General features: G+C 34.2%; 1 protein-coding gene across 2 annotated transcripts in view; it reads right to left on the minus strand.

Annotated features, from left to right (window-relative positions):
• The window catches only part of LOC145677526 (insulin-like peptide receptor), a 495,629-nt gene that overhangs the window by 80,418 nt on the left and 393,066 nt on the right, over nt 1-22,145 (minus strand). For both annotated transcript variants that reach the window (XM_081747998.1, XM_081748005.1), the window contains exons 6-7: nt 4,517-4,627; nt 2,469-2,616 (exon numbers count right to left, since the gene is read on the minus strand). In XM_081747998.1, the coding sequence (XP_081604124.1) occupies nt 2,469-2,616; nt 4,517-4,627 (259 nt within the window). The remainder of the gene's footprint in view (nt 1-2,468; nt 2,617-4,516; nt 4,628-22,145) is intronic.

Here is a 22,145-nt window from a genome sequence, read left to right on the forward strand (position 1 = left end):
GATAAAGATCATCCATATCTGTTTGGAAAAAAAAAATCTGTGGAGTGATGAAGCTGTGTTTCATGTAGAGGGGAGGGTTCCTTAATCATTAATTGTCATAATAGCCATTATAGACCAGAAGGTGATCCCAAAGACACATTGAAAAATGCAGGGCAAGCCGAAAGTGACAGTGTGGTGTGGATTAACTTTTTCCCGCATTATTGGACCCTATTTGAGTATTTGTTGAGAGACACTATGAACGTTGAAAGATACCTGAAAATGTTAGAAAATTTTGTATGGCCTTCCATTTCTGAATGGGGTGATTCACATGAACTGTTTTATATGCAACATGGAGCTCCTCCTCATTTCGCCTTGCCTATAAGACAATTGCTTGATGAACACTTCGTAGGATGCTGGATAGGTCATAGGGGTCCAACAAAATATTCAGACCTCACCATATGCGATTTTTTTTTAATATGGTGGTGGGCTAAGTAAGAAGTACATCGCAGCAAATCACAAACTCTTGGCGAACTTTGAGAATAAGATCCGTGAGGTCATAAGTGGAGTTCCTGCTGAGGTATTAAGAAGGGTTCTAGCAAACGTACCACTTCGTTTGAGACAGTCTAGAAAATACTGGAGCACACATTGAGTTGTAACTTTTGGAAAGGTAATAGTATATAATAAACTACATATGTGCAAACAATTGAGTTTATATCTACAATATCTTAGAAGGAAAAATATTAAAAATATTGAGTTACTTTCCGCCCACCCTGTAGAGAAAGTATAAGGAAGAATATGAATAATGAAAACAAAAATATAAATAACGAAAACGTATTCACTGTTATATGAATATTAAATACGAACGTATTATACATAAATGTTTTGATATGTATATTTGTATGTTTTGAAGATAAGTGTTAAGGTCAGGATCTAATTATAATAATCTCCATATTTTCATATGCATATTGCGTCACTCTCTCATTATGTCTTGTATGATGTTAGCATCCAAGTATGCAAAGAAAACGAGATCAAATTCTCACAATTAAAAATATGTTTTTTTCCTGTGCTCACAACATGATAGGATAAGACAGATACATAACAAAAGAAAAGTTAAGTCTATTTACATCTACAAGATCTATAAAACCGCTTTGACAAATGTCAACGAATCCCTGGCAGTTTGTGACAGAAGAAAATAATATATATGTACAGTCTATCAATAAGTGTACAAAAATGTAATTGATTTAAACCAGACTCTAACGAAATGATCAATGCTGCCTTACTTCACAAGTGAACTGTATGAAGACTTCCTTATTCATAAAACGATGTGTTATAACAAAGTAGTCTCGAAGATGCCCCTCTGATGGAATGGATCGATGATGTTGACATATTTAGAATGCACGAGAAGACGTTTACGTCTATTATCACCATCTACAGCCTTTAAGAAGTCTCAAGTCGATTAAAATGAGCTATTCTCTATTCTACAAGTCAATATTAAATTTATTTATAACCTAACTCATCTTTCAACAGATATAGTGTTTACTCAATATAGATAATTTACTAAAATCAATTTCTTGAACTCATGATGTTTACCTTAAAAGCGACAGTCCCAAGTGTAATTTTACTCTTCAAGAGACATTATCTAATAATGGCTTTCGATAACCTCACATGTTTTGCTAATTTCATATATTTTGAGTATTCATACTCTGGTCTTCATGAAATATACAAACTAAGATTTTGCTTACAGATATTTAGAACTTTAAGATAGATGTGATTCGAATGTGTATTCCTACCCCATTGTTTCTTAAAATTAGGTAAAAATTGAAAACACGGCCCTCTAGAAGAAAATGTTTTGAATAAGTACTATCGCACTATCCCAGCCGCTCATAAAAATTTCAGCCTTAAACTTGGGAAGGCTTGTGAAAAATCCATTATGTTTTGATATGTAAAAAGAATTTTGTTTTCACTCATTCTCGCAATTAAAGATATGTCTTGCTTTTGCTTGTTTATTTCGGTTTTAAATTTCAGCAACCAGGAAACAAAATTAAGATAAATTTAACTACAGTATGAAACTTAAAACAACGGTACTTTGTCCTAGCACTCTAACATAATTCAGAGCTGATATATATTTGTGTGAACATACAAACGTCCTTTTGAGGTAAAGTGAGAAATACAGGAAAGAAAGAAAAATTATTGTAGTTTTGAAGTTTTGAACCTTTATCCTAAAGTAATAACCATAGGAGAAAAACACACACACAAATTGCTGAGATTATCCAGTAATCATTGATTTTAAATTTGGACCACTTGAAATGAATCGACCCTTAATGGTGTATAAAACACTACGATTAAGTCGAATAGAGAACAGTGTTACATTTTAGAACATTCATTATTCTAAATTTTTAAAATCGAATCGTTATTATAGTAAGAACTATATCAATTTTGATATCACACGACAAAGAAATAACTAATTTAAATATAATTGTAATACATACTAGTCCTTGTAGAGCTTCTCCCCATGAATTATCCGAAGGTTCTTCAAGAAATTAAGAGACACGAGTGGATTTGATCTTGTCACTCTTAAGTAATGCTTTATTTCTTCTATCATTCCCAATTTGTCTTCAAGGACTTTTACGATGTGTTCTACAAAGAAAAGAATATAATTGACATTTTTTAAAAAATCAAAATTCCTACGACAATTACTAAAAAGTGATTTCAATAAAATTCAGCATTCTACTGCAGCTACAGATTTTACGTATTATAACTAAAATTATTATTATTTGTTAAAGTTGATCTAAAGAGGTAGAATTTGAACTATACAAAATACATTCATAGTATATTATTACACTATTGAGAGAAACTGTTGATCTTTTATTCCGTGAATTTCAATCTTTTCGTTATCTTTTTACCACAGGACATCATAACTATACAAAATTAATTCACAATATTTTGTTACACTCATGAAAGTCATTTCCCACTTTCCATTCTGTCTCTCTGAGTTTTCAGGATTAAATAATTTTTATTATTATTATTTGTTATTATTATTTTCGTAGATAGCATACGTTCCGTGGACTTCAATCCGATACAGTTTGTACAGTGTAAATCGGTCTCGGCTCTAACACTTTAAATTTGACCTATTGTTACCATCAAATTCGAATTATTATCTGGTAATCAGTCCATCGCAGGACAAAATGATACAACTGAATTTTCATTGGTGTTGAAAAACAATTATCGATGGTTCAAATATTCATTCTTGAAAAAATTAACTACCGCAATTTTTTACAATTTGTTTGCTTTAGAAAGGAAAATTTTGATTTTTTTCTTTTGTTCTTCACACTTTACATCAAACATTGGCATATATTTTCCTTTGAATAGAAAAGCAAATGATATGGAACGATGTAACTGAATTTTCAAGGTGGAAACTTGGCTATCGCCAAATTGAAATTTAATGTTCTAATTCGTTGGAAAATTATATGTTCAGCTAACAATGTTTAGAGTTGATTTCTTAGAGGTAAGAATTTCCTTTGTAATATAAGTTCATTAAATAAGTGTTACTTTCACTTCTGATGACAAAATAGTTTCAATGTCATACTTAAGATTTTTGTTTTGTAATTGACCACCACTAGATTAATGTCGAGATAGCGTTCAAACGCATTCGTACTTCGTACATGACCATGTAAAATTCTGCTAATGGTACCTAAATGAACCATTATTAATTAAACTTCAAACTGTTTTATACTCTGCATAATATAATCTCAAGGACTAACAAGTTGCAAAATGTAATAACAAAATTTACAAAATTTTAATTTTAAAAATTGAAACTGAATTCTACTTTTTATGTTACAATGACTATCTGAAAAAATTAAAAACTTTAATTTTTGGTAATAAAACTAAAATAAAATTTCGAAATTTAACTTTTAAAAAATTCAAAGCAATTTCTATTCTTCATGTTAGAAATGAATATGGGACCGTGCTGGCTCAGTGATAGAGCGTTCACCTCTGGCGCGTGAGGTCTCTAATTCGATTCCAGATTTTTCCAAGTGGGCTTTTTGGTGAACAAACACCGTGTGTGGGGGTTTGCTAGGGATTCTCCAGTTTCCTCCCACTTTCATTATTCCATCATTATTTTCCATCCCATCATGATCATTCTCCTTAGCTTCAGTGCATAAACGTCAGACGTTAAACTTTAAAAAATATTCACGAAAGTGTGCTATCAATTTTTTCTTTAAGAATAACTTAAATTAGCTCATGTGTACATAAGTGCTAGAATAAAAATAAATAAAAGACTAAGATTTAATGATAACTCTATCGTAATGCATCCTATTACATTACAATATATTTTAACTTTGGTCTAATCATCAACCAAAAGACTCAAAATAACCTTGTGTTTTCTGGTGGACGATCAGTTTTTCTTCCAGGAATACTTCCAGAGGGATAACATTTAATTCTAGACCCATGTATCAAATTGCAAGCATGAAAAAGATATTTCAAATACTTATCAAACGAATAAATTAAAAACGGTTAATTTGTGCATAGTATTTACCTCCGCTTACACTTATCTCAAGCTGTCCGTCGATGTGGGTGCAGCCTTCTAGCCTTTCTGCAGCAACAACACTGTCAACATTTGTGCCTTTGCACTCTTTTTTGCATTGTCCTAAAAAAAAGATTAAATAAATATTTTTAACAGTATAATTTATAAAAACTTGATGATGCTCTAATTCAGTGTTTCTAATTGTTAAATAAATCAAAACTTCATATTTACTTTTTTCAGCTTTATGTGGATATAGTTGGTGTGTATATCTTCAGTATGGGAAATCCGGGTTTCCGGTGGGACCTAAGGTGGTTCACATTACACGTAAAACTATAGGTGTACGTCTCATATAGTTTCGATGTTAATTCTAAACCAATTCATATATATAGTCAATACGTATCCAAAGCAACAGAAACTAAAAAGAGCACATAGTTTATCTTCTAAACAAAAGTATTTAAATTATTTGTTCATAGTGTACAGGATTAAGCGCTCTGAAAATCTGTTACCGTAAATAGGAACACCTGATGAGTGATGTGATACAAGATTCAGAAATAATAGATATGTGGTGCAGTCCACTGTCGGCCATAACCTCCGAGGGTTCAGAAGCTCCTTCCGCTCCATATTGCTGAACATAAGACTAACTGCCACAAATTGTACGAAAGACACTTAGCGAAAGGGGCTCCATTGTTATATTGAATGAGGCTTACATTTATCTCACTCGTAATGGTGTCATTCAGAAAATTACATATGGTGACACATCTGGCAAGGAACGTACCAAGTTTACAGCGAGTGTAATGAAAGATCTTCAAAGGGAATCGTGATTGCCATCGGATAGGTTACGAGAAGAAGTTGGCGTGACTACTTCCACGAATCCATCATAACTCGAATCTACAGGAGAGATATTCCTCGTTGATACGGAAAACAATAAGAACCAGATGCGGATCCACGTGGAAAAGCGTTCACCCGTTCCCTCCAATTTATCATGATATGAAGCGAAATCCTTGTCGTTCCCTTAGATTACTCTCCTGTCAAAAACCTAGACGCTAGTCAAACTAACTTTTGTGTATCGACATTTACAACATCGCCCTCACTGACTATGGAAAATCTCCAGGGAGAAATAGGATGGAATTCCTATGCCTGTCATGGAGGTTTGTTGGAGTGGAAATTACGATGTCGGCCGATAAGTATCATATTGTGGTCCGATAAAACACAATCAGTGGTGGCGGGTGGCTTTCAATAGGGTAAGTACAATTAAAAAGTAGATCGGATATCAAACGAACAACCTTCTGTATATTATAGAATATTACAGTACAACGATAATGTATATTTTATGTACTTTTAAGTATCATTTTTATTTACGGGCAAAATTAGCTATTTAAAAAAGCACAAGCTATCAAGAAGAAGAAGAAGAAGAAGAAGAAATCATATAAAGAAATAATTTAAATATTTTGTACTATATTGAGATTTTGTCTGTTATTGTTGCTATGGCGATTTGTTTACTTATTTTAATGTCGTTGCTATAGTAACTACAAAGATATAGATGTAACGAGGAACCATCTTGTGTAAGCTGAATGTACAATATTTTAAGGTGTCGAACAAGTTATACGTTCAAGGATAATAATATATATTTGAAATGCATTATTGCTTTGAATTATTCCATATAATCTCGCGTATTGCATAAACATTTAGAATCAGGGCATATGTAACATAATTCACGACAAAATTAGCGTTACATATTATATGGTGCCGAAATCCGGGACTTTGGAGATCAGTTAGAAGTAAAAGTAAACTATCTCCCATCACCACAGATTATTTATTGCTTCGTAATAAAAGAAAAATTTACAGAAGACCCATAATGAATGCGAATACCGGAATTGAAGAAGTTGATGTTCCTGGAAGAGAAACTTCATCAGATGTAGTTAAACTTTTCCAACAGCTAGGACAACAAATGAATTCCATGTCACAACAGATGGATACTAGGTTGGAACAAGTGACACAAAACATTGATTATAAATTGAATACCAGATTAGAACAAATGGATTCTAAATTAGACACCAGATTGGTACAAGTGACACGAAACATTGATTCCAAATTGAACACCAGATTGGAACAAATGGATTCCAAATTAGACACCAGGTTGGAACAAGTGACACGACAAATAGGACATGAATTGGATTCCAGATTGTAACAGATAGATACCAAATTGGAAGTAACTGACAATAGGATGGAACAGATTGTTCATAGCTTTGCATCGTGAAAAGTAATGTTGACGTAGTTGAAACCCAAGTCAACAAACATGCTAATCAAATTCGAAGATTGCAGGAGAAGATCAATGAGGTCAACGGTACTCCTGATCCTGCCCTCAACGTTGTGCATAATGAATATAGGAGACACTGCGAAGAAGAAGACAACAATTCATCCGAAATCTGTTCTGACAAGGAAGACACCATTTCAAATACGGAGATTGAAGAAAGGAGGACACCTCGCAGGAATCATATGCACAGAAAACGACATCTAAAGGTGAAATTCAGTGAAATAAGGTCACTAACCAGATTCAGTGAAAAATCAGAAGATATTCCTGCAAGTATGTTTCTAGAAAAATTGAACAAGAGTGCGAGTTAATAGGCATAGGTAAGGCCAATTATCTTAAGATAGTACCGCATATTTTGTAACTGTGACGCTGAATCCAAAAATATGGTTACATTGCTCTTTGTTGAAGGAATTGAAAAGATCATTTTGGATTAATATGCATTTTTAAAAGATATTTTTCTCTCTCGACTTGCCACAAGCTAGCAACAGAGAAAGGAAATACGTAAAACTTTCTGAAGGTGACTGATGTTGCTTTTGCTGCGCAATTTTGTAGGAGGTTGCTCATAATCATCCTACAGGATACATAATCATGATTTTGACAATGTGACGCCGCATTAATGTGCGGAAATTGGTTAAATAGTTAAGAATCTATGGAAAAGTCTAGAAATCATGCTATTGAATTCTTCCGGCTGAGACAGTACACGTGTGTACAGCGGGGGACACTTCTAAATGGTACAGCCATATGGAGATTTACGGCTAAGGTGTACCATTTAGAAGTGTCCCCCGCTGTACATGTGTGTCATGCCATGTATCCTGGGTGCGGCCTTTGTTAAGAGCCAATCAGAATGCAAAAGAGCAATAAGTTTCCATATTTGTGGATCTGATGCAAACGGATGAACTGACTGATACGAGGTTTGGGTGTGTACCTCGAAATTAGTATAAAAGGACCTCAAGGTCTTAAACGGTTGTTCAGAAGTTCAGAGGTTCAGAGGTGCAAAGGTGCAGAGGTTGAGAGGGTCAGAGATTCAAGAGATTCAAGACGTCGGTTGTGAGCTGACAGAATCATCGTCAAAGTTTCTAAGAGTTACGAGACTATCACAGCATGGTATGTATAAGCACTTATTGCATCAGTAATTTCAAGTTTAGAGATGTCATGCAGTACTTCAAAATGTTCTGTCACCCCAGTAAAACTTTCAAGATTGAGAACTGTTGTAGCATACTTGTATTTTATCTTCCATCTCTAATAACTTAAATATTTGAATATCTTGCCTGTTAGTCGATCTATATTAAGGTATCAAACTATCAAATGAACTATCAGATATCAAATAACTCTTGTTGAATCACTCAATTAAATGTTGTTGTATATTACAATTTTAGTTATGTAATAAACTTACTTATTAGAAATTAAGTTGTAATTCCCCTAGATTAATCCACTTTTCCCATGAAAATCATGGTGTAATTTAATTATACTTCTTTTGTGACACCCACTAAGATATAGCGTGAGCAGTTCTCTACATTATGTGGAATTTAACGAGCTAAGTAAACACAAAAAGACCTGCATATCGTCCATTACCACCCTTTTCTGTATGGTTTAGAGCAATTAGCAGTAGTTTGCGTAGCTATTCTGATTTCAAAAATGCCTTGCTAGCTAATTTCGAAAATGACTTCATGATAGCAGACAGGGATGCTCAGATCAGGAATCGACGTTTTGATCCAAAAGTCGATAAAAGCCTAACTGATTTTGTGATCGCAGTGTATAATGATTTGAAACAAATCAATCCTTACCAACAGGAGTTGCGTATTATCGCCTCAGTACGAATATTACTACCGTCTAAGCTTCAGCAAGTATTAATCTCGTCACAACATATAAATTTCAATCGTTTAATTATGATTGTTCAAAATTATGAAAGTCAGGTTAGATTGCAAAGTAATAGTAATAGAAATCAAGCTAATCATATTCCTGTTCGAAATATACATGTTAAAGAGAATTGTAATCCTAGTACAAGAGATAATGTTAGATTTACTCGTAACGACAATACGACAGAACCTAACTTCAGAAGGAACAGAAATAATAATAGTACCGTTTCTAGAAATAATGTAAATAATCGAGTTAATTACTCACGTACTGCCAGATTCCGTAATAATTACCTAGATGGCAGATATTTTCGAAATAGAAACCAAAGAATTAGTGAAGTAAAAACACACAGGACTGTAATCAAGATTGTGCTATTCAAGGTAACCTAATCGAATATTTTAGTAATGTCACTTAACCTAAATGTAGTTGAAGTGGATTGGATTAAAGCCACGTTAGCGATGGATTCGCAAGAATATAAAAACAGTAATTTAAACTTAAATGACAATGTTTTAAATCCTTTAAATGATAGCAACTAATAATAATATATATTTCAAAGTGTTATTCTTTTTGTGATATTAATTAGTTTTTGTTTTGTTTCACTTTGAATATTGTACTGATTTCATTGTAACTCTACTTCGCTCATATTCTATGAATTACATCTATGCATCGATACAAATATTGTTTATCAAATTTATGCTAAGTATACCCGAATAAATGAAATAGGCTAAGTTGTATTTTAATGTACACCAACTTTATTGTTAATATGTATAAATGGCATTGAATTAAAGAATTTATTTAGGACCTAAAAATAACCAACAAACGTACCACATTTTGAATATCACCTTATCGTCAATAATTTTATAGACTTAAAATTGATTATGGAATAAAGATAAAAATGATACTAAGATAAAATAAAAATGATATGTTATGAATTGTAATTTATATATATATATATATATATATATATATATATATATATATATATATACGATGGTTATTCAAAAACTAAGGTAACTATTGTATTCGAAATGTCTAACGGTCCAGGATTCTTTCTTTAATTGTGAACAATGTAAAGAAGTCCCAGTAATTCTGGAGCCATTATACAACGATAATGTATATCTTACGTACTATTAAGCATCATTTTTATTTAGGGCAAAATTAGATATTTAGAAAGGCACAAGCTATCAAGAAGAAGAAGAAATCATATAAAGAAATAATTTAAATATTTGTACTATATTGAGATTTTGTCTGTGATCATTGCTATGACGATTTGTTTACTTGTTTTAATGTCATTGCTATAGTAACTATAAAGATATAGATGTAACGAAAAACCATCTTGTGTAAGCTGAATGTACAATATTTTAAGGTGTCGAACGAGTTACACGTTCAAGGATAATAATATATATTTGAAATGCATTATTGCATTGAATTATTCCAGGTAATCTCGTGTATTGCATAAACATTTAGAATCAGGGCATATGTAACAAAGTTCACGACAGAATTAGCGTTACAACAAGATATATTAAATATTTTTACTAAGGTATTCCATATATCAAAGAGGAGAATTTAATCTTAAGATTTTGCTTTGAAGAATGTCACACAGTAAGTAATAATTGCATGTACAGGGTTTTCATAAAGTATGGAGGGATTTAATTCGCTTATAATTTACATAAAAATGCTCATATTGAAATCAAATAAAGTGCAAACGGTAGCGGAAGGATTAAATTTTTACCTGTAATCTGCACCAGCTCAGTTCATTCACCGCCACACCTTCAACTGGGCGCCACTAGGAATCGACTTCTGTGGGCTGTTGATGATGCTTTCCCTTACCCTGCTCACTGTTGCAGGCGATGTTGGCGGCCTCCCACTTCGAGGACGGTCCAGGACGCTTCCTGTCTCCAAGAACTTAGCATGCCACTTTCGGATTGCACTCTCAGTCGACGCCGGCTTTTTGAACTCTGGTGAACTTTCGACACACCAGAATTGGTGATTTTAGCTCTGCGTACCACAGAAAACATTGCGTTTTCTCTTTCACCGACGCCATCTTTGATACGGTAACAGTGTTGCCAACTAAAATTTAATCCTTCCGCTACCGTTTGCACTTTATTTGATTTCATTATGAGCATTTTTATGAAAATTATAAGCAAATTAAATCCGTCCAGACTTTATGAAAACCCTGTATTGTCAAACGGGATGACACAGTTTTGCTAAATTTCTGAACAGCTTAAACTCCGCCAGACTCGAAAGAAACACCAGAATTCGGCTGGAACAATTTTTGTTTGCTGATGTTTTAAGCCTCCACTTCTCTCTGCTGTTGCCACTTATTTTGGTCTTATTAACACTTTAGCCGAAACATGGGTCTCTGAGACCCAATGGTAAAAATGCAACTTTGTGGTATTTAGTACACGTATGAGACTACAATCTGGACAATTTTGAACAAATTCAGATGGCCATTTCTGTGCGAAATTCAAAATTCAAATTTGAATTTGAATTTTTGAAGTTTTTTTTTACTGTACAGGTTTTTAATATATTACAACTTGTAGAGCAATCTTTAAGCTTTCCAATGGTATTTGTTCCATGTCTCTATTGCACATATTAACCATTTTATGACAATTTTTAATAATCACTGTAACTGAAAAAATGCCCTTTCAGAAATTTTTGAACACCTTGTATGCGGACACTTTCAGGAGAAGAGGGATAATGTTTGGGATTTTTTCATCTCCCATTGTAATAAAGCTGTGCACCAGTTTTTACAGAAATCTGAGATGGTCAAGTCTGATGACTTGTTGATTTGACATGGAATGTCCCATCCACAAGATTTAATACTTGGAATAAATAACTACAACAGTAACTGTTGAAATTATACCAGTTATGTTGGACTATAGAAGAGCACTAATGGTCACGTGTAGACTTAAATATAGTTACTTTAAAATGCATTGATCCTGTGTTCTATTACGAGCTATATTTTAATTATATATTGTATAATAAAACGTAATCATCCTACACATAAAGATAAATTGTAGCGCTGAAGCTCAGATGGACAAAACATTCAAATGTATGTTGAACTAGACAATGCCTTGTACGTTCATCGAGTTTGACCCATTACCTTTATAGCAAATTTCATCAACGCCATGTATTTACCTCCGTTATCCATGTATGTTACCTCTACATTATTTCACACATCGTTGGTTATATACATATTAAATTTTTAAAAGTCATCATCGAGAATCAAACTCAAAACTTCACACATAAAAGATGAGCGTGACAATCACCAGGCTACGTTAATTTCTGGTTTATTTACATTTTGAGTTGCAGTTATTGTTTTTCAACACTTTACTATACATTAATACTTCGGAAAGAAAGTGTAAATGATAAACCATTGTGTCTTTTCATATACAATAATAGAATTATTAGACCTGTGATTTTTGTGTAAATACATATTTGAAATTGTTATATTGATACCTAAGTAGTATAATAAAATTACTGCATATCAATTTTATTTCTAATTTCTAACTAATATACAATTACAATAATGAAAATTTCAACTTACATAAATATGGTTAAATACCAGTGGTTGTAGAGTTTATAAGATTATTCAAAATACAATATGTAAGTTTGTTACGTAATCAACGCCCTTGAATGTGAAACATTAAGCAAATATATTCCCTCATTTAAGTTTTAAAGGTAGCAACCTTATACTCTAGTAATTTTCAATAAAGTCAAGCAATGTTTTTCATTTTTTGGTAGCCCAATGAATAGCACTATTATAAGTAAATAATTTTGCGCAAGTTGTTTGCTTCCTGTTTTCAGTAGCTCGATTAATTACTATTTAAGTACAAATAAACTAGATTTATAGTGGAAATACTTCTTAGCTGTGCTGATGGTTTTAACTAACTTTTACGTGTTATTGAGATTTCATGGACTCCATGAATTTTAAATTCATTACTACCTGACTTTTCTGATTAAAGAACATTATTCTGCTCAAATATTTCGTAAGCATTTTAATATTTATTATCAAAAATGCATATCAATTAGAGTTTACATAATACAAATAAATTTCACTCTCCGTTTTACAAGTAATATGCATATAATTATAATAATATTCAAACTGACGGATGTGTACTTTCTATTATTCAAAAACACATTATGTAGAATTGTCTATTCAGATTAAATACCAAGGAGCATTTTTACACCTAAATGTGACAACCATTAATTTCTTTCATAAAAATGGTATTTTCTCATCTTTATAATGCACAGCCACATGTACGTACAAGGTGCATGTCAAAGAAGGGCCGATTTTAAAAAAGAAGAAAGGAAATGAAGTTCTGTGTAAGCGCAGAATTATGGTAAACAATAAAAGGTTTATTTATAACAGTGATTGGCGAACAATGTTACACAGAGCCGAAGCATAGCTAATAAGGAGAGGAAACAGGAAAAAAATGAATGTTACCGAAATGAGAATGCTACGGTGGATGTGTGGCATAACAAGAGACAGTGAGAAATGAGAGAATAAGGGGAACAACCAAGGTTATAAAGATACCTAAGAAGATTCAAGAAAGAAGACCGCAACGATATGGCCATCTACTGAGAAGAACAAAGGACTAGGCCTATGTGGTCAGAAGAGTGATGACAATAAAGAAGTGGATGGGAAGATGTAGAGGGAGACCAAGAAGGAAATGGATGGTATAGTAAAAAAAAAAAAGACTTCAGGAAGAAAGGTTTAACAGGAAAAGAATTTCGGGACAGGGCTTTATGGAGAAGACTCATCAGAAACGTCCACCACACATAAGCGGGAAAATACAGAGAGAAAGAAGAAGATGAATTCGTAATGTCATATTCACACTTGTCAAAATAACTAAAATATAGAATAACTTAGATCGAATTTGTAAAGTGTATTAGTAAAGTGCATATTTATAAGATTTGATATGAAAAACAACTACTCAGTGGAATAGCCTTTTAAAAAACGATTTGTTCAACTAATTAAGGTACAGATATGTAATTAGTACTATTACTAATCACATATCTGTATTTGCATGCTACTTACAGCAAATAGCATACATAAACTCAAGCATGCAATAGCCATTAGTTCAGGTAAAATCTTGTTTAGATCTACGAATAGTGATATCTTCACTTCTTTCTTTACACTAACATAATCATACATATACATACAGAAACATATTATAATATGCCTCTATATATTTAAAAAAAAAAAAACACCAAACTCAACACGAACGAATCTATGAGAAAGTCCTTCAATGAGAAGAAAGAAGACTGAAGAAGATTCACCAACCAAAAGAAAGGTCATTATTTAAAGAAGAGTGGAAGCGATCACTGAGATATATAAAGGCACTTACCAGGCATTCTGTGCATAGTTGAACTTTTTTTTTTAATTTTCAGTAAGTAAAGTAGCCAGAAAGATTAGACGAACTTTCCTCTGCATGCTGGGAGGATAAATCGAAGTTAATTGACTTGACTCGACTCCTGAATTGTCGACATGTAAATTGTGTCGGGATATGCATGAGTAACCGTATGTGGTCAATTTCATGAAAGAAAAGTTCCATAAGCTTGTCTACCCACCTTGGGATGTTTTAAAATTTCTGTAACAATTAGATAAATGAATATACTGTACTTAAAACAATGCTCAGCTCCAACCCTTAAGGTGGGGCAGTATGTCTACAGATCTACTCCACCGCCTCACTCGGTCTGTTGCACTATCAGTAGAGGTCTACTCGAATATAAAATATTGTATCTGCACCCAGATTCGCAGAGAGCGCGTTACAGCTACATGAAATTCATTTGCTCCATAAAATTTCAAAATTAAATTAAAGTTTAGTTTAACATTTCACAGTTGTGTCCTTTAGGCTAAAGAGAGAGTGTGATTTCAAAAATAGGTTCTAACATAATAATTGTAACGTCTCTCTTGTTTTACAAATCACATGATTTGATATCGATCAAATTTAAGCTAACCTTCCGATTTCGTAAATCAACTATACGTTACATAAAATGTAGACGCAAATTAGGAAAATAATTTTAAATGATATATACTTATTTAGGATCCACTCAAATGCAGATTTCTGACAAGCGATTTGTCAGTTAACTGATACGAGTAGTTCCGTATCTGTCAAATGGTTTCAGAGCACATCGATAAATTGTTTGTGTTATTAGGCAGGGATGTCTTTGTTCAGAACACGAAGGTGAAATGGAGATAAAAGGTCTGTGAAAAAAGAATATTATGCTATCTCAAATAAAATAGCATAAAATTACATTAGCACTCCATATTTAAATTGTACGGATTTAAAACAAACAAAAAGAATGCAAAATCCTAACGAATTTTGCTCTTGCGTTTGATTCTCTCAAAAAAGGGTAAGTACGCTTTAATACAAAAATTAATAAGTTGTAGTGCTTTTGAAGAATGATTACGAAAATCTTCTTCCTTTTTGTTTACGAACATCTTCACTACCATCTATAAAGAAAATAAAAATACTGTATGTATCTACAGAATGTTACACTGATATTTATAAAATTGCGTTTTAAACAGGTATAGTTGAAGATATTTGCATACGTGCAGATCTCAATCTGTAAAATCTTTGCAATTACCGGTAAAAAGTGTGCTGATACCTAAAATACTGTATACCTACAAGCAATGTTCGAAGTGGCAAGAAAACAGAGACGGTATGTTTTATTACGATTTTGACTTGACATACCGGCTATCTAAATGTTGAAATGCAGTGAGGGTATGCTACCTAAAGGATGGCATTTTTATTTACATAATGACTGAAAAACATTGGAGGGTTTCTCTGTAGTAAAGGGGGGGATATGGGAAGACTTTGATCCTCCGCCAACAATTTCCTGGAAAAAAATATCCCCTTATGTTATAGTATAGAGAATTATACACGAAAATGCTCAAAAACCAAATAAGGATTTTAACAATTTCCTGCCGGAAAACTCCAGATCCCCTACTCGACTTGGGGTATTCCAAACCCGTGGAAGGTCCGCCCCTCACAGCAGACAATCCCTAAATCCGCCCATACTCAAAACACAGCATTTATATACATTAAGGTAAGAAGACACATACACATATATAACAAAGAAAGAATTTAATATGGCATATAAAATATAAACTAGGTGAACTTCTTTGAAGACACCTCATTTTAAAAACAAAAGATAGGAAAAAAAAGATAACAGAAACGTCGGTGTAGTCAACTTAGAAATTATTTTTACATAAGAAATAACATCTTTTTACATGGAAAGCTATTCGTCAATAACTGCCAAAAAAGTGGATTTATTAACCCTTTGGGGACTTTTGGTACAGATCTGTACCATGGCGTCAACATTCCGAATTTGCTTTATAAATCTCTGGTAAAGTTTTTCACACCGAGTTTTATTGCATTCATTCAAGCGGGAAAGCATCAAAGAATATGTTTCATGGGCATTTTGCAGTCACGCGTGCGACGTCTGGGGCAGTGAAGTCACAAACATGGAAGAAGGAAAAAAGAAAGGGGTAAATTTTTTAGAGCTTTTTAAAAATAAAATCCTGATACATCGCTATTAATCCTAGGATCATGGTCCGTACCTCCTTGTGTTCGTAATGAAAGAATGTTTCCAACTGTACCCCTAAAATTTCCCTATTATGTACCAGAAGTGGGAATATTCCGCCCAGTGGAAATAAGGGAATTTTTCTTTTTCGGGAATTTCTTCCCTCAGGTACACGATAGGGACATATGAGTGGCACCGTTTAAAACCTAGCATTATTCTGAACAAAACGAGGTACGAACCATGATCGTAGGGTACATAGAGATTTTCCCCAAAACTCTGAATTTTCCCCCTATTACACATTTTAGTCAATGTGTTTACTAAAGTAGCTACAGTGTCATCCATATTTGTCGTAGTATCATCGTTCATACCTCATTTTATTTGTAATGGTACGTTTCCAACGGTACCATGTACCTGAGGAGATAAATTCCCAAAAAAGGAAATTTTTGAAAATTTGAATTTCCCGTTATTTCTTTATACATTTTGGGTGGGAATTCTTCCTTTCAGGTACATGCAAGTGTTACGATTGGAGACCTTGCTTCGTTACGAACAAAATTAGAGTAGTAGTGGCCCGCGTATATTGAGCCGAGTCAGCAAAAATTTTTGTGACGTCATAGGTCAAAGGTCAATGACCTTGGCCCGGGGTCAATGACCTAGGGGTACCTAGGACCACCCCCTCTAAATTTTGGCAGGGGTACCTTGGCCCACCCCTTAAATTTTGGCAGGGGTACATAGGACCACCCCCCTTAAATTTTGGAAATTGCCAAATCTAAAAATTGGGTATGGTAGGGTAGGACCATAGTATGTACCTCTATCAGTATTGGGTGTCTATGTCGTTCCCTTTCATGGGTAAAAAATTGCCAAAAATTGAAATTTCGGGGGTTTTTGACCTAATTTATCCCCTTTGATGAGGTGTTATTACCTTATATAGTTATATGGGCGTATACAGGGGTTCATTACCTTTCATAAGACATGGGTACATTTGTGCACCCCTTGAGAAATTTGGGAGGGGTACCTTGGCCCACCCCTTCAATTTTGGAAATTGCCCAATTTCAACATTTGGTATTATAGTACAGGACCCTAATATGTATTATGATAAATTTGGGTGGTCCACCTCGTTTCCTTTTAGGGGTAACAAATTGCCAAAATATAAACGTAAGCAATACGTTGTACCACGTGTTTGGTTTTTGGCTCAATTTATCCCCTTTGATGAGATGTTATTACCTTATATGGTTATATGGTCATGTATAGGGGTCCATTACCTTTCATAAGACATGGGTATATTAATGCACCCCGGGAGGGGTACCATGGCCCACCCCTTAAATTTTGGAAATTGCCCAATTTCAACATTGGGTATTATAGTATTGGACCCTAACATGTATTATGATAAATTTGGGTGGTCCACCTCGTTCCCTTTTAGGGGTACAAAATTGCCAAATTTTAGTACAACCACATGTTTGGTTTTTTGGCTCATTTTATTCCCTTGGATGAGGTCCTATTACCTTATATGGTTATATGGTCATGTATAGGGGTCCATTATCTATTATAAGACATGGGTACATTGGTGCACCCCGGGAGGGGTACCTTGGCCCACCCCTTAAATTTTGGAAATTGCCCAATTTCAACATTTGGTATTATAGTACAGGACCTCAATATGTATCATGATAAATTTGGATGGTCCACATCGTTCCCTTTTAGGGGTACAAAAATTGCCAAAATATAAACGTTGTACCACGTGTTTGTTTTTTTTTTTTGGTCCATTTTATCCCCTTTGATGAGATTCTATGATTACAGGGGTTCATTTCTTATCATAAGATATGGGCACCCTTCTTAAATTTTGGCAATGGGGGTCCACTGAAATTGTCCAATTGAAGCATAGTACAGGACCTCAATATGTTTCGGTGGTCCTATTACCAAATTTGTTTAGTACAACCACGTGTTCGGTTACTGACTCAATTAAGGTTATAAGGTATGGATGGGTATCCCCTTTCAATTTGGTATAACCCTTCGGGTGTAGTACAGTCACGTGATCGATGATTTGGTTTTGATGCGCGACGAGGTCCCTGGTCAATGTTCTCTAGGAATTAGGTGGAAACTTTGCACAGGGTTCTCGTCTTATATCGCACAGTTCTTTAGGAGAATCTGATAACGTTGTATATGGAATGGACAATAAAAACACATAAATAAGCATAAATTGTATTTTATTCATTTTTCTGGTTTCTTCTTTTTCTTTCTTATTGACAATGTTTGTATATTGAGCTGGGTTTCTTCATTAGACTGCCTCCTCTTCTTGATTGTAATGATTTGTTTCCATGTTTTGCAGCATAGCACCCGTTTGCAAAGCTTCGTATTGTGAATTCTGTAAAAAAGAACGAGGAAAAAGATGATTAGTATAGAAATAGATGATGATAAAACAAATACACTTACAATGATAAATATGATAAAATTACCTGGAAGGTATATTGCAACAGTCTACGATCATTAACCGTGGGTACTGTTGTGAACAAATATTGAATTTCACGCAGAGATTTTCCTTGGGCTTTACAGCACAAATAAAAATAAGCATAATAGCCACATACGGATGAACCAAGACTTTGCATTTGGCTATTATTATATTTATAGTATATACAATGAAGTTTTAAGAATGCAACATGTTGTGGTACATAAGGAGGAAGGCCATAGCTGTCAAAATATTCTCCAACACCGCGATGATCAATATAAATTGCAATCCAATGACTTCCTAGTTTTGTGGATGGATCTGTATTTACAATGATTGCCAGAGGAAGAGAAATCCGTGAGGGCAACTCATCGCTTGCAAATACCCCGGTAAAATGATTTCTGAATAATGGACTACCGTTTAAAGCACTAGCTAATTGTAATGTATTCAACATCGTGAATGGAAATGATACATAACGTATACGTACCTTGTAATTTAAAAGTCCAGGATAATGTTGCGCTGGTGGTCTATCTCTAGGAGTGAGGAAAACTCTCCATACACAATACAGTTTGCAGGTGCTGCTAATTTCTCTTGGAAATGAACTTCCAATCGGATGGCTCCATGTCGTTGTAAATTCCAATAGTGACAATCTCCAGCAGAAGAATCGGGAGTTAGGTCAAATACAAACAGTGTATATCCATTCTTGTAGTCGGCTCTTGAAATTGTATTTCCAGTATTGGTAAAATGTATGCCAGAGCCTGAGAACAATGTGTGGTACGATGAAATGTAGAGATTTTCTTCAAAGTTGGGTTGCAACGGTTTTGAAGGTACAGCTTTTCCATCCACGTACAGTGTAAAGAAATTAATGTTTAGATGTTGAAATTCAAATGGATTGGTGGTAATAGTTCCACTGGATGCTTCATTCGATGTAAATCCTACAATAATACGATTTGGCAATGTTCCCATAAACAGGTTATCAATAGTTTTGGATTGTATATCCTTCGGGATGGTAAATGATTTCATTTGAACCCTTGTCAGAGGATACTTTGCCGGTGTAGATTGTAAAATTTTATTGTGTGCCAATTTGACACTAGGGCTGATGCTGACTTTTTTCACCTGCAACGATGCATCTAGAATATTGATTTTTGCATTGACACCACTTTCACCGGCCATGAGACAAAAGTTTGGCTTTGCAGGAATAAGTTTCACACGTAATTCCACTCCATGAATTAAAAATTTATCTTGATTAAAAATGTCACAATGAAGATGTCCAATCATATCGAATTTCATACTTTGTTTTGTCAGTTCATAGCGTTGTTGAAATCCTTTGTTCTCACTTGTGGTTGCGTTCATATGACCAGCCGTATCTTGAAACCACATTGCTGTTTGTAAATGTGTATTTTTAGCTCCATCACTATAATTGAGTAGTTTTTCCAGGTACGAACGATATGGATGATTATGTGACGGAAATGAAATCAGTTTATTGTTCAAGTAGATTTGTACTTCACTAAACATAGCATTTAGAAAATCATTGACAGGTGCAATTGCTTTATCCGTTTCGGTGAAGGAGGAACCATCTGGTTTCACAATTTGTGCTTGGATGTATAATAAGGTTTGTGGTAAATCAATATATTCATCACTGCTACCACTCACTACAAATTCTATTGGTGAATTTTCAGCTATTGAACTAATTGGTTTGTAGCCAATAATACGATTGTCCAGAACACTGGTTTGCGTGGGCAACGTTGAAAAAATGTCCAATTCACTTTTTACACATTCACAGGATTGATGATGTAAGAAAGCCATCGTTGAATTAATCAAAAATATCTGGTGACGATGCCAATGATCTCTTCTTCTTCTTATGTGATAATTTACGTCTCTTTGTAGGATTGATGGTGTTGTTGATCGTTGGAAGGTCAACCTCAAACTGAGAGCAGTCATCCCATTTTCGTTTATGATATCCACTTCCCAGCATAGTTTTCAACTTGTTTTTAGCTTTTTCTTGTAAATTCGTTTTTGCCTCTTGCATCCGTTGATGAAACGATTCTTCCAGCGGTTGATTCGAGATCACAACATCATTAATCATATTGGCACCTGATTTTAATAATTCTTTTCCCACAGTTTTAGCGCCTTGCTTCACAAGTGGTAACACTGAACGAAATAAGCCACCAAGGAAACTTCCAATGCCATGTCCTGCTTGATAGGGACTTCCCACATAGACGTTGCCGATACCGGATAACGCTTGTTTTTGGTAGTATTGCAAATACGGATCAGTCATGACGACGACGACGGAAATGTAGTTTTGTACACACCGTTCCAAAGGTGAATGGCATAGGATGACCTGTGCTATCCCTTATATCGATTTGTATTTGCTCAAAATTCATTTTTTCCACCGGAACATAATGTGCAGGATTAAAGATTTGTACTGCATGACTTCCAAAAGTATGATTCACAGGATCCATGTTGACAATTCGTAGCAAGGGTACCATTGTATCTCCAACAATGACAGATTCAATAATGTCACAATAGACGTACATTTGTGATGGTAAGCCTAATCGTACATCCGGTGTATATTGTCCCTTTTCCATATCTTTTAAATCACTTTTCGGGTCAAATCCAAGCATTAAACTAACACTTGGTGACAATTGTACAGAAGTATGGATTTCCTTTTTGGGATGTCTTATGAGGCATATATTATTAGTTGCGTCATGAGATATAAATAAATTGGTTTCTTTATGATGTATATTAAATGCATGAATAAGATCCCGTATATTGTTATAATAGCGTACAGGGATCGTTACAACCTTCCACGGTTCCTGATCATTACTACTTGATGATTTGTAATATATTTTATTGTTTTTACTGTTAATGTTCAGCAAAGAATGTGGATAATGAATCTCTACAATTGCCACATCCCATTTCTGGCGAAACTCTACACGTCGTTGTAATTTCGTAATATATGAAGTCAATGTATTTTCTGGAAAATAATCCATGGAACTATTACTGGGAAGTGTAACGTAAAAATCTTGATCAGGTTCCATTCTTCTTCTTCTTCTTCAATGAAGTTGCAGGGATCCACGAATTGAATGAGGAAGGATATCCTTTCCACTGGACGAGATACTCCTTTCTGCGACCTTTTGTTCTTGTACGTAATATTTTATCGATGAGGAACGTCGAAGGCAGCGGCACTGGTTGTAATTCTTCTCTGTAGAAAACACCATCGATAAGTTGATGATTTAAATCCTCTAGTCGATACACTGGTGGGTTTCTTGGTACAATGGCTTTTACTCTGAATATTTCCCAAGTCCAGTTCTCGAGGTAACCCTTGTCAAAGATACGTTTTGTTTTACTTATACGAACAGTATCACCAACAGACAAATCCGTATCTTGTTTTGAACGTTGTAGCTTTTTGTCGTATAAGTTATGCCACACCTCCAGTAAATTGTCCTGAGAAACGTTTGCAGGTGCCATTTTAATACTGGAATGCCGACTTTCATTGTATGCTT

The sequence above is a fragment of the Thermobia domestica genome, chromosome 2 (genome assembly GCF_964235325.1).
Source record: "Thermobia domestica chromosome 2, izTheDome1.hap1.1, whole genome shotgun sequence".
In the NCBI taxonomy this organism is placed as follows: domain Eukaryota; kingdom Metazoa; phylum Arthropoda; class Insecta; order Zygentoma; family Lepismatidae; genus Thermobia; species Thermobia domestica.